General features: G+C 35.2%; 1 protein-coding gene and 1 long non-coding RNA gene across 5 annotated transcripts in view; one reads left to right on the forward strand and one right to left on the reverse strand.

Moving 5' to 3' along the window:
- Positions 1 to 12,904, forward strand: part of si:ch211-213b8.4 — a 29,744-nt gene extending 16,840 nt beyond the window's left edge. For 3 of the 4 annotated variants that reach the window (XM_087235035.1, XM_087235036.1, XM_087235034.2), the window contains 14 exons: positions 274 to 399; positions 479 to 730; positions 813 to 911; positions 1,819 to 1,991; positions 2,108 to 2,256; positions 2,424 to 2,722; positions 8,164 to 8,274; positions 8,857 to 9,048; positions 9,204 to 9,301; positions 10,082 to 10,246; positions 11,003 to 11,194; positions 11,495 to 11,575; positions 11,823 to 11,841; positions 11,942 to 12,249. In XM_087235035.1, the coding sequence (XP_087091161.1) occupies positions 274 to 399; positions 479 to 730; positions 813 to 911; positions 1,819 to 1,991; positions 2,108 to 2,256; positions 2,424 to 2,722; positions 8,164 to 8,274; positions 8,857 to 9,048; positions 9,204 to 9,301; positions 10,082 to 10,246; positions 11,003 to 11,194; positions 11,495 to 11,575; position 11,823 (1,938 nt within the window). In that variant the 3' untranslated portion in view covers positions 11,824 to 11,841; positions 11,942 to 12,249. 4 annotated transcript variants of the gene reach the window in all.
- LOC147847018 (uncharacterized) overlaps positions 1 to 14,856 on the reverse strand; it is a 919,394-nt gene that overhangs the window by 649,504 nt on the left and 255,034 nt on the right. The window lies entirely within an intron of this gene.

The following is a 14,856-nucleotide window of genomic DNA, read 5'->3' on the forward strand; positions in this document are numbered from 1 at the left end:
TCTACAACTAATGTACACAATTGCAAAGGTGCTTCATGTGCAGGTACCCAGCACATCTCGTCTTGCAACTGCATGCTAACTCATAATAACATCTTAGAGCACTCTAACAACAATTTAAGTCTAAGGTTGAGTTCACACTGCACAATTTTAGCTTTAGGTTTTGTAAAATCATTGACAAATAGTCATGCTGTGTGAAAACAACTGTAATTCGACAACTTTGGAAAACTTAGCTTTTTTTTGATACACTTACCTACCTCCTTTCTTTTTATTTAGGATGGGTTCTCTAAGGGTCACTTTATTATGGATAGCGATATCTTTGTTATCAACAGTCAAGGACTTATATCACTCGGGAGAGATGCCACCTTGGATAGAGAAACTAATGACCATTACACGCTAGAGGTGCAAATCTATCATAACTGTTTACAAAATGCTTAGGATGTTCAAATACTCATATTAAATATAATGCTTGCATTTTCAGGTAGTTGCCGTAGACCAGCCTGTTGATGGTTTAAGGTCCACAGCTCAGGTCATCATCACTGTCCTGGACATCAACAACAACAACCCACAATTCCTTCCTCTGCCAGAGCCCATTGAGATTCAGGAAGGCGAATATACGCAGTCATCACCTGGAGAGGTGTGCAAAATTTCAGCAACAGATGCTGATATTGGAGATAATGGACTTTTCAGCTTCTCTACTTCTTCTTACAGCAAATACTTCATTTGCAGTGATGTGAGTACCTAACAATAAAGCATGTGTTGTTTGAAGTTCAGATCGTACTTACTCTTCTTACATTAAAAATTCTCCCCGTTAGGATGGGACTCTACAAGCTATCAGTGAGTTGGATCGAGAGATGCATGATGTCTATGATGTGGTCATCACTGCTGTGGATCATGGGATACCACAGTTAAATGTAATTCACTTTCTTTGTGTGTTCGATTTGCATGACTTGACTGGATACTTCCACAAACATAGCACATTCTAGAAAACACAGACAACAGGATTAACAAACTATGGTTTGAGTTTGTTATAAATTGGATAGCCATCCATGCTTCTGTACATATGCCTACTAGAGTTTAGCTCTAACACTGAACCAGACTTACAGGGTGTTCAGAATTGCTTAAAAACTACAAGTGTGTTGGAGCATTGATGGATCTGAACTGTACTGAAAAGTTGCTCCCCTAATCAGGATTGACAGCTTACTCTAAAGCAGAGGTATCCAGTCCTGCTGTGGTAGAGCTAATATCATGCACTTTTAAGCTCCCTTTATTAATAAACACATCTGGACCAATAACTCAAGGTCTTGGTAAGCATATCAGGAACTTCCAAGAGTGTCAAGACAAACTGGATTAAAAATCTGGATCCCGAGGACAACGTTTTTGCTCTAAAGTGCAAGTAGGCAACCCTGCTCATGTAAAGAAACCTTCAAGAAGAGTTTAACTCAAAACTTAATCTGAAATCCTTCAACAAGGTGTTCAATGATTACCAGAAAGTTACAGAATGTTTGATCAATGTTGGAGCTAAACTCTGCAGGCATGTAGATCTCAAGGGCCAAGAGTAACCTAGCTGCAGCAATGGTTTTTTTTTTTTGGATGTCTTCCTCACACTTGACTGACAAGTTTCGGGTATTGGAGTCTATATTAACAAGCTAACATGTTGAATAAAGTCTACTTGATTAGGATGAGATTCAAGATGGTTCCTTGTGTGCCAATCAAAGAACAGGGTTGTAAAACACTGCTGTATCCAACTGCCTATCTGCAATTCAACTTTTCAACAATTCAGCAAAGATAAAATGTTTTCTTTGGTTGATTTCCCCTCAGAATATGACCACAGTGAGGGTCAGTATCACAGATGTCAATGACAATGCTCCAGTCTTCAGCTCGGAGACTTACAGCAGAAGTATTCTGGTTAGAGACGCAAAGGTTGGAGAGTTGCTGCTGACAGTCTCTGCCACAGATAAAGATGCTGGAGACAATGCACTTATTACCTACAGGTAAACACAAGCTTTATTTTCACAATCAAGACATCAGATAAGATTCCTATTAAAGGTATAAATATTTTTCAGAAACAATAAAGGAAACCTGATGCATTAATATCATCTTTCTGTAGTTTCTCTGAGGTTTCCTCTATTGTTGCACTGGATGCTGAAACAGGCGACATCACTTTGACCTCTGACCTTAGTGAGGTCACAGAAGACACACTGCTAACCCTTAGTGTTATAGCAACAGATCATGGAGCAACACCTTTATCTGATGAAGGTTTGGATTTAGTTTGCTCAAATTCTTTAGGGAATCTGGTATTAAATCAACATATGAAGTAAACAACACTTATTACAAAGAGTTAGTTCAAACTGAGAACATTCCATGCGCAATATTTAAATCATACCTGAAGAACGTCTAAGCTAACATCTTTGTTCTCTCTGTAGCCGAAATCTTGATCCACTTCAAAATTGCTGAGAGTGTGTATTTTGAGAGTTCCTCCTACAACTTCATGATCAAGGAGAATGAACCCGAGGAGACAATAGTAGGCACGGTCAAGGCATTAACAGGGAGTCCACTGGTTACAGTCAACTATAACATGAAGTCACACGAGGACGTCTTCTCTGTGGATGCTGAGGGAACCATAAAAGCTCTAAAACTACTTGACAAGGAGGACGTGGAGTGGTACATCCTCACTGTAGAGGCTATAGACTCCAGAACTCCTCCGAACACTGCAGAGACAACGGTATCATTCTCAGTACAAACTCACGCCATGAACAAACTCTATAGAAGCATGCAAGTGCAACAATCATTTTGGCATCAACATGCCTTCTTTTAGTTATTAAAGTGCACTGCAAAAATACCTTTCTTACTTAGAGTTTAGGTCTTGTTTTTAGTCCAAATATCAACAAATTCTAAGATCAAGACAAAAAACATTGTCGTGTTTTCAGAAATAAAGGCCCAAAATCTGGCATTAGTGTAAAAATAATAATCTTGTTTATCCTTTAAACATAAAGTTATTTTGCTTACCCCAATTGCAGATTATTGTGCTTGTTTTAAGAAAACACTCACTTTTTTGACATATATTTTTTTTTAAAACAAGACACTATTTTTTGCTTGTCTATAAAATGCTTCTTGATTTAAGAATTCTTTGATATTTCGACTAGAAACACAACAAAAACTTGGAGCTTTTTTACAGTCAGTGTATCTATGGCAAGTTCGCCTCTATTGAAGTTTTATACCATCAATTTGTTGTCAAAGCCATGCAAATGTGTAATTTCTTTTCAGCTGACAGAGGGTGTCAGAGGGTGTTTGTTGTCTCGTCTGTCATCAGATTAATTATTCTGTTCTATGTGTGTGAGGCTAATGTGTTTTGTTTGTATAAACATGGACAAACGATCTCAATTAAGGAGATTTGACTCCTGGGTCTTTGAAGACTAAGGTGTTATCTATGTGCCTGGGTTTACCTGTGGCTATGTGTCCGTGTAATGCTCCGAACAATGGTAATCAACTTTTATAATTGTGTTGCAAAATTTTAGTCCTGTCTTAGCAGGGAGCCAGCATAAGAATGTGAACATGAGGTGTGTTCCGGCTCAAATTGATTCCATATAATATCTTTTACGGAGCATGTTAAGGTGCAATGTTCAAAGCTGGATCCTGTAAAAAATGCATTTTCATGGTTAATTTAATTATCACACTCTATACTCCTGTTTGTAGTTCAAACTGCAGCTATACAGGGGATAGCAGAGTTTTCTACTTTTGGAGATCAAAGAAACAAATATCATGAATTTCAACATAGTTAATTCCATTTTCATACAGGACATGTGGTTTAACATGTGTATAGTATAAAAACAAATTTAAAAATGCCACCAGGATTCTTAACAATAGAGTCTTTTGCTATTGTTCTTGCAAGGATAATGCATTGAAGTTTATTTTTGCCTCTAGGTAACCAGGCTTTTAGTCCCATTGCTATTAAACAATTTGGGAAGATTTTAACTATGAGATCTTTTTGTGTCTCTGTTTCATTTAACATGTAAATTTACATCTTTGTTGAAGAAAGATGTTTTGTGAAATCACATAGCCTCCTAGAATGCTGAATCCATTGATAAGATCAGCTGTGGATAATTGTTATTCTGATGACTGATCAAAGACTTTTTTCAGAGGACTCACTGCAGGTGAGGTGTTAGCACCACAGGGGTTCTTGCTTTGAGATGCAAGATGGGAGACTTTTGGCCTCAGGTTATGGCCTAACCTTTTGTTGCCCTCATTTGTATTTGTTTGATGTGGACCGGATCTGGAGTGTTCTTTGTTATTGGTCCGCCTAAGATGAGAACAAAAGCAGAGAGAACCATTTTTAGAATTTTCATCAGTTTCAAATTCAATCATGTGGAATTAATGTTAATGCATCATCTTGCAATATTAATTCTGGAAGCCACATGATGTTGCTGGTCAGATGTGAATTGCTGTTGTTGATTTCAGCATATTGTGAGTGTGTAACACCTGTTTACACAGTCTGCTGTATTCTGAGCATTATCTCCCAGTTCCGCTGGGGACATTTTTCTGAATCAATCAATGATTTTTCATTAATTTCAGTTCACAATCTAATGGGCCGATACCCATAGTTCATTTTTTGCTCTCATTAACAGTCAGATCTGTTGGCAGAAATCATTTCACCCTTTTGGTGTTCTCTGCTTAACGGTTGTCATTTTATGGTGTGACTCACAGGTTAGATCTTTTGACCCATAAAAACTTTGGTAACTCTGAATGTTATCATATCCATCCCCCTTTCATTATTTTTCTGGTGAGTTTAATTCTCTGATCAAATTTTAATTGTAGGTGGTGTTTTTCAGCGAGGATTTTATTGGTTTACAATCAGTTATGCTATAGTAGTTCTGTCAGTGTTTTCATTAAGCATAAAGAAAGCAAACCTCCTCAAGGTGAATGTTTCACCCTTGGTCTTTAGTGCCATGATTGGCGATTATAATATAATGTTCATTATTGTTTATTCCTAATGTAATTATATTATATTAAAATAGTAAATATTAAAATTTAATTATATCTGGTCTCTGGAGAGTGTTTTTAGAACAACAGTGCATTTTAGCTTAATGCTTTTATCTTGTGATCAGGGTTGTGTTTGCTTGTAAGTTGCATGGAGAACAAAAGGGTCAGCAAAGGCTTGTGGCCAAATGGAATAATGTTATTGTTTTATGCAAATACAGCAAACACATTCCGAGCATCTTATTATCACTGAGGTGAGATTTCTCTGCTCTCTGTCAGGACATTTGAATATGAAAAGGTTTGAGCCATCAGGAGGTCTAAGGGCTGATTTAAAGTTAAAATCTTAGAATTTCTTTTATATTTAGTCTGTTTTGAGATTAAATTAAAGTATAGTGGATATTTTACACTGTAAACCCTAATGCTGTAACTAATTAATTGAATTGAGCTCTATTAACTTAAATCCTTAAAATTCGTTTATCTTAATTAACCTTAATGAGTAAAAAATGCTATCAGCTGGGTGATTTAAGTATTTAAAGTTGAAAGAAATTAAAGCAATTAAGTTAATTGGTATTAAAATGTATGAGCTAGGTGACTAAGTATTTAAAGTTTGGAAAAATTAAAATAATTAAGTTAATTGCAATTAAAATGTATAAGTTGAGTAACTTGGGTATTTTAAGTTAGTTGAATGTTTCTGTTCACTTAAAATAGATAATTTCATAACTTAAAAAATTTGACATAACTGATAGCCTCAAAATTTTTTGAGTTTTGTCAACTTATTCGGGATTACAGTGTAGTTGATCAGCATCATATTTAAATTTATCACCATTAAATTTAAATGGCAAATTTCTGATTTGTAAAGGCAGAGTTTTCATTAGAGCTTATTTGTCTTTTTGCAATCAAATCATTCTGTTCTGCTCACCTTTATTTTTCACATGCAAATGCCTTAAACAGACTGTTGTTATTAATCCAATTTAAAAGTTTACAATTGTTTTTAAATCTTAAACCATTTTTTTCCTGTTTTCCTTTTTTCCATTTTTCTCTTTTTTATAAAACAGTAGATTTAAAACAATGGATAGTTTTTGATTTAAACTTTTAGGATCTAATTTATGACTCTCCACTGAGTCCCAGAATATAATTTGGATGATGTTATTCCAATTTTAAGCTTCAACTCTTGCTGCCTAGCAGACAAAGAGATTTCAGAGCAAGGGATGGCATTTATCTATACTGCTGCTATCATGTCCCTGATAATCAAAGTGGTTTTGTCTAATTCTCAACCCCACCGGATAACGCATTCCGGTCTAACATTTTTGAGCATTTCCGACTCATTCTATCAATGTGTTTATATAGGGTGCGTCCAGCTTTCCCTCAACATTTCTAATAGGCAAAGAAGAATTGACTTACCACAGCAGCTGAAGATAGAATAGAAGATCCAAACCTCTGAAGATAGAATAGAAGATCCAAACCTCTTGGTTGATATAAATCCATTTTGTGCTGGAAAGACGTAACTCGCCTGAGTTGGGAGATCACGGAGATGGGTCACCATTTTGTAGGGTCCAGCCAGTTGGTCCAATGACGGTATCCAATGGTGGATGAAGGTTCACTGCATGTTCGGTCTTTCCAGTGCACAATGTTGATTTATATTAAACTTAACTCATATCTGACTCCAATTTTAGTATGAGATGGTTTAGAATATTAATATGTTTATCCTCGTTTTATCTGACTCCAATTATAAAACATTGATAAGATTATTTTGTTTCCTTTCACATTAATTTAGATTATGATTGAATATTCTCTTCGGTTCATCATTTTATGTTATTCTCGTTCATTGGGATCTCTATAACATCCTGAATCTTGTACCGGCCGAGTATACAATTTCTTAAGCACAAGCATGTCAGTCTTGGTCACTAAACAGGGGCGATTGACCGCTATCCTAAAAAGGCAGAACCCTACTTACTCAGATTAGGATATTTTTTATGCGGTCCCCATAGGTCTGCTACCTCCTAAATCAGACAGAGCTATTTAGTCATATAACGATCATTACTATAGAATTAAGCAGACCAGTCGTACTTAAACTAGTAGTAACTTTGAATAATCACTATACTATCTAAATAGTATTAAAAGTTTATCGGGTGAAGGACTATCCCCTTAGATATCCTTTTATACATGAATAAATGCCAATTTGTTAGTCGGAGCTCTAGAGACATCGTGTAACGTGCCGCAATGCTCCGTCTACCGTGTTCTAGTCCGCTACTAACCTGAACAGGGGCTTGTGGTGCTATGAAATTACCACAATCTACTAAAGATAATAACACGAACTCTGTTTGAATCATTCAAAACATAACAATTTATTAGTCAGGTAAATGTATTATGCCAATTCAATCAGTCAATTCATAAATGATCAATACAAAACATCAAATTATCAAAGATAAATCCAAGATGAAAAAGATGCATACCTGACTTTGAAATATACATAACATGGGGCAGACCCCATGTTATGGGCTGATCTGGTTAGGCAGAATCGCGCTGAGTCCTTCTTAGGCCTTACCTTAAATAATCCAAGAATTCCCTCAAGGAAGGGGGTGTGAACAAAAGGCATTCACACTTAGTGGTACACCCCTCTCAGTGGTTCAAAAGATGCCTGAAGTTATATATTTATTGTTCTGATTATGTCTAATTCTGAGAGAATGAGACCATTGTACCAATCGCACTGAGACATTTCAAATGATATCAAACATGATAGTTAAAGTCAGTTTGGTTAATTCTAGAACATTCAAACATTGAAATGACCATATGTGTGAGTTGGGGGGATGAAGCAGACTCAGATGCAAATGCAGCAGGAACTGGTTTTTCCCGCATTCCTCTCTGGTGGGTTGTGAAGTCACCAGTCTCTGTTTTCAGCTCATGTTTTGAATTGTCAAAGATATCAGAATATTTGCAATATTTCAATTCTTACAGTGCATGAGGCTGTCAATTTGTCTAAGACAGTAATTGACCCACAGCAATTGTATTTAATGGGGCAGTATGCGCCATAAAAGCAGCTCATGAGATTTATCAAGTAATTTGTTTTTGTTCACATACTTGTATAGAATGTGTTTCGGAATGTGTCTAAGTCTTTCTCTTCCAGCATCTCAAAGTCAAAGTTTCTTTTCTTAAAACAAAGCTGACCTTTAACATTTTGACTTCTTTCAGGTCAGTGTTGAGGTTGAGAATGTGAATGAGGCTCCTGTATTCGACGCTGAAAAATATACAGCGAGCATTTTCAATATTGCTCCATACAAATTCCCTATAGTAAAAGTCCAGGTAAGTGTATAAGTGTATGGGTGCTTTTCAAAACTGGACAGTTATATTATGCATAGTGGCATTTACTAAGGCATCTCTGCTTACTCATACTTACTACAGTGTGAATTCATAGAACATTCCTAGAACATGGTAGAACCTTCCTAGAACACCATAGAACATTCCTAGAACACCTCAGAACATTTTCAGAACCAAGAACATTTCTACACCTCAGAACGAAGAGCATTCATAGAACACCATAGAACCTTCCTAAAACACCTCAGAACATTCCCAGAACCAAGAAAATTCCTAGAACACCTCAGAACATTTTCAGAACAACCAAGAACATTTCTACACCTCAGAATATTCCTAGAACCAAGAACATTCATAGAACACCATGGACCATTCCTAGAACACCTCAGAACATTCTTAGAACAACCAAGAACATTCATAGAACACCTTTTAACATTCCTAAAACACCCTAGAAGATTCCTAGAACACATTAGGAACTGCATAGCAACCTTTTATCAACAGTAATGCAGTTTATGCTATATATGCATTGTTCGCTACATGTACCTCAGTGGTTGGATGCTATGTATCCCTTAGGCATCAGACCCTGATGTGGATGAGAGCTTGGAACTGCAGTATTCACTGGTGAAGCCCACTACTGTACTGGATATTGAGGCAAGCACTGGTCAGCTCTACGTTCTGGATGTGTCCAGTATTGTAGACTTTCTGGTCACCTATGAGGTTAAAGCCACTGATAAAAATGGACTTTTCACGATGACGACAGTAGAGGTAAGCAGAAACAGGAAGAGAAAGAGAATGCTTTGACTGTATCAGTACTGCTTAAAACAGCATAAAAAGAGCATGACATGCCATTTAATTAGGTAAGGAGGAAAAATACAGGTCAATTATTCCAAGGATTGAGTCCATATGCTTGTCACCTACAGGTACACATGAAAGAAAGCCGGTATGGTAACAGCGTCACTGTCATCTCTATAAATCAGCCTGTGTACAAAGTGGAAAAGATGATACCAGAGATAGAAGAGTGAGTCATTTCTGTTCATTACTGAAATATTGTTTTAGTGAGGCATTCAATTCAATTCAATTCAGCTTTATTTGTATAGCGCTTTTAGAATGTACTGTAGATTGTGTCAAAGCAGCTTCACATAAATAGTCATAGTAACTGGATCAGGGTTCAGTTTTTAGTGTTTAAGTTCAGTTCAGTTTAGCTCAGTTCAGTGTGGTTTAAAGTCATTACTGAGAGTCCAAACACTGAAGAGCAAATTCATCAATGCGTAGCTCTACCGATCCTGAATCATGCAAGCCAGTGGCGACAGCGGAGAGGGAAAAAAAGATTCACCGATAGGAGAGTGAAGAAAAAAAAATCTTGAGACAAACCAGACTCAGTTCGGCACGACCATTTTAATTTCTCCACTGGCCAAAAGTCACAAGTCTTGTGCAGAGCTGCAGTCTCAGCAGTGGAGGCATGACAAGAGCATTGCTGAAGCTAATTGTACTGTGTATTCAAAGAGAGAAAGTGGATTTTTGAAGAAAGATAAATACAAAAATAAATGTACGCATTGTTTTACTCACCCTCGATGGTATTCCAAACGTGTGTGCTGCCATTTTCCTACATTACTTGCATGCAATATTTCCAAATTTCTTAAGTCACATAATCATTTTGTCTGTTAAACAAACTGACATTTAGACCAAACATTTCTAAAATGTTTATTTTAAGAGCTGTTTACTGATTTACAAATTAGACAGAATTTTGCTTTGGTATTTTTATACCAAACATACTCGAATAGTGTGTTTCTTTCCTCAGTTCCATGAAGACAGCTTTTGGCTGGACTGTGAAAATCCTCAGTGTGACAGCAGATGGTGGGAATAAAATACGGATTAATTCTCGAAAATCTACAGACAAGACCTACATTAGCTTTATCGCAATGGACTCCAGTGGCAGCATCATTGAAGCAGATGAAGTAAAAGAGTGAGTCGAACTAATATCCATCATTTGTAACAAACAAATCAAAGCATATAAGGATGCTAAACATGTGGAAAAGTTTTAGTAACAAACTAGTTGAAAACAAAAACTCTTATAATGGTTAAAGTCAATAGTTTGATGAGCAGAGCTGACTTGATGCTCTTTAAAATTAAAGGTCCTCACGGGCATTGATATATTCCTGAATAACGTGGTTAAAACTGATTTTATTTCCTTTATTTAAAAATAAAATATCTCTAACTGCTGTCAAGTCTATTGATTTAGCATCATGATTGTACAAAGATACAGGTACAGGTTCTGATATTTGCAAAGCATACAGTGAAGAATTAATTACATTTAAATTAAGCCTTTTTATAAACATTTAAATTGTTTTTTTGTTTTTTTACAAAAGTGGTTCATTTTTGTGATGCAAAGCAGAACATTTGCATCAATACTCGTATTAGGTTTCATTTCAGAAATCATTTTAATGATTAAGGAAAATGTGTTATTATAACTATCAGTTTTAATAAAAGTTAATAAAATAAAGGTTCATAAATGTGCTGTTGTGACCATATTTGATCAATCAAAAGTACCATTAATAATACCTGAATTCATCAAAGATGAATTAAATTGATCAAGATCAGTAAATAAATGTATAATGCTGCAACTGATGCCATTTTAAATGGCATATATACACCTGTTCTATACACGGTTTTAGGTTGACAATGTTACAGGACAGTATTCAAACTATTTTCACTTCCACAGGAAAATCTACACTGAGCATCATGTTTTAGCATCTGAACTGGAGAAGATTTTTGGTACCGAAGTGAAAATCCAAGTGGAGGACAGTTCTGGAAACTTTGAAGGTTTCAGTGAAGAAGTCGTCATTACTCTAGCTGTTCTCCTGTCTTTGACCATTTTGGCAGCTGGGGTGCAGCTGACTGTCTGTATTATCAAGTAAGTTATAAAATTGCTCGTAAAAATTAAAGAAACACTTAAACAACTCAATCTAACTCTAACTCTGGATGACAAACATGCGGTCTAGTGTTTTTTATTTAAATTTTTTATGTAAATATTTGCATGATTCTTTGTTTTGCTTCTTTAATTGATTGAATGTTACAGTATATACTCAGGCTGAGCCTTATATTCTGCATGCACAACCAGTAGCTAAACAATTTTGAATATTGTAATTCAGATAACATTTAGAATATTTTAGATAACCATAATTAATACAGCTTCCCCCATCTCATGTTTTAGGAAAAACTTTTATAACAAACAAAAGAAAATGGAAAGAGAAAAATCGGACAAACTCAGTATTGAGATGCCTGTAAATTTTTGGTAAGTGCTTACAAATGTTAAAGATTAGCAGACCGTGTCTAGTTTAGACATATCGGTCTTACGTTTAAAATTCAAATTAGACTAATGATTTTTTTGAGATGATTTTAAAATGTTAAGGCCAATCTTAAAGAAAATATTAGATGACTACCTTGTAAAACTTGTTAAAGCAGTTTACAAACAACAATAAAATGTGCAGTTGGTTTGTTTTGACATGTTTGCCTAAACACGGCTTTCCTCTGTTCAACAGAAAACCAGGATTGAGAGAGGTAAAACACCTGCTATAATGACAAATCACAATATTAGTCTTTTTTTTATCAATATTTGTCATTTTTTTTATTTTTGCTCCATGTCATGTGTGTTTTACAGGTTTGACAGAATGGATGAATGACACTGATTTCAGTAAAAGCAGCATCTCTGAGCTCTGATCCAGAGCATCTCAAAGTGCGATAAGACTTCATAGGTTTATGTCTTGATTATGATGCACATTTATGGAATATGGTACATGAAGCCGCATCACTGCCACTTTATAATGAACTGAAATGATATTTTTATATAAATATAATTTTTATATTGAAAAATAAAGCTGTTAAGATTGAGTTACTGTAACCCCTACAGAAAAACATGGTACAGTGGTAAGATCATGTTGCTGATTCTCAAGGAATACAAAAAAAAAACCCTGCCAAATGTATATATATATATATATATATATATATATATATATATATATATATATATATATATATATATATATATATATATATATATATATATATGTAAAAGTTGTTAGTAGAATTGTATTTTTTTTAATATAGTCTGTGTTTTTTTATTATTTAAATTTGCCTTTAATTTGCTGAAACTGTCTGTAATGAACACATGTAGCTTTATTAGATAAAGCACAGTCAAAAATACACGCAGGATCAAACACCAGTGAAGGAAAATGTCCAAGAGTTCAAAAACATTGGAAAAAATAATAAACCAGGATAATCATAAAATGTGAGGAAAACTGAAAGTTGCTACCTAGGATTATTGGAAATAAAATATAAGAGTCGACCTCTGGTGGTGAGTGTGATGAATGACAAAGACTGTATTCATAACATCAAACAGTACAAATGAGGAGTATGACGATATTTAAATTACATCAATTATGAAGGAATTTAGGTGCTTGTCTTGGTTATATTAATGATGATGGTTTGGTTTGAAAATTCCTAAAAAACACACACATATATAAAATGATATATAATTGCTACTGCAGCTAATGCATTTTATTTATTGTATTCTGAGTAAAATGGTGAAGGTTTTCTGTATTTTTAATAAAGAAATGTTACACAGTCCCTATAATCTCATTTCATAAATTGCGTTGTCTGTCTATCAAAGGTACATAAAATACATTAATGATCTCTCGGCTTCCTTACACTTGAGGCTAGTGTTGCTGTTTGTGTGTGAAAAAGATCAGCTAATTCATAAAGCACTAAATCACTCGAGCGGGAGTTATTATAAATATAGTTAGCACTTTTTTCTGAACTCACACAAACACCTTCATTATATATACAGATGTTCTTTCAGGAATGAAGACATTGCAATGTCTCATTGAGTTGTGTTAATCCACAACAGTGACTTCCCAAACGATCATTAAGCTTGAGAGCTAATATATAAGGATGCTAAATGCTCATTTGAATTTGCATCCCTATTGGTATTTAATAATAAAATGGGATTGGGGGATTTTTCCCATCAATCAAAAGGGATCAAGGTTTTATTTCACAATCAATCAATCAATCAATCAATCAATCAATCAATCAATCAATCAATCAATCAATCAATCAATCAATCAATCAATCAACCAACCCCAACCAATTAGCCAATTAACCACAACAAACCAACCACAACCAACTAACAGAGTAAAAAGGTTTAATGAAATGATCACATTGGTGTATAATTATTGTTTTCGTAAATTTTTAAATCTGTGATGTAAAATGATTGACGTAAGATCCGTTTTCAATTTTATATAAATTGCCTTTAAAGTGAATGACCTTTGATTTGTTCTGTGATGTCACTTAAATGTTGGCGTTATATATCTATTGGTTCTGATAAAAGGCTCTAAACTAGTGAATGATAAGATAATCATTGATTAATTGTTGGCAGCAGCAACACCGAATAAGCGATATCGAGTTGACCAGCACTGCAGGGTGTGAATTACCCATTGTTGTCATGTATCTTTACAGCCTGTTCAGTTGCAGGTCAAAGTCCAGCATAAAGCTTTACAGATTTATTACAACCGATGAGTGGCTGCTATTAAAGCAGGAGTAAAGTTACAGCCAAACCCTGACTGGATGCTCACATCACAGCATCTTCCACATCCTAAAGAGCTTTAGTTTAATACACTGTGAAAAATATGTTGGGTTGTTGTAGTCCAGCATTGGGTCAAATATAATAAAAAAAAAACCCTGCTTACCCTGTAAAAAAAATTACTTTTTTTTTTTTTTTAGTTAATTTCAACTTCCATCAATCAAACTGACTAAAAATATCAAGTTAATCCTTGTAATACTTGAAAAATGTAGTTAAAACTGAATTAACATATTGAAATAAGTTAAAGCAACATAAACATATTTGTTGTCTAGACTTTTTGTCATTAGATTTTCTACAGAGAAGGATTAATCTTTTGAATTAAATTTAAATTACATGGTTTAACCCAGTGGTTGAATTTGTCCATATTTGAATGAAAATTAGGTTTCAACAACCCAAAATTTTTTAAACTCTAGACTATGGGTGTGTTGCTTCAACACACCTGCCAGGAAGTTTATAGTACATCTAATAAGAGCTTGATTAGCTGGTTCAGGTGTGTTTGATTAGGGTTGGAGCTAAACTATCTTAGACATCGGCCCTCCAGGACCGAGTTTGGACACCCCTGCTCCTGAGTATTGTTGCTGACCATGTCCATCCCTTTATGACCACAGTGTACTCATCTTCTGATTGTTACTTCCAGCAGAATAGTGACTCATGTCATAAAGTGTGAATCATCTCAGACTGGTTTCTTGAACATGACAATGAGTTCACTGTACTCAAATGGCCTCCACATTCACCAGATCTCAATCCAATAGAGCACCTTTGAGATGTGGTGGAACGGGAGATTCACATCATGGATGTGCAGCCAACAAATCTGCAGCAAATGTGTGATGCTACCATGTCAATATGGAGCAAAATCTCTGAGGAATATTTCCACTTACTTGTTGAATCCATGACACAAAGGATTAAGGCAGTTCTGAAGGCAAAAGGGGGTCCAACCC

This window comes from Danio rerio, chromosome 1 (genome assembly GCF_052040795.2).
Source record: "Danio rerio strain M-AB ecotype USA chromosome 1, GRCz13ab, whole genome shotgun sequence".
Lineage (NCBI taxonomy): Eukaryota > Metazoa > Chordata > Actinopteri > Cypriniformes > Danionidae > Danio > Danio rerio.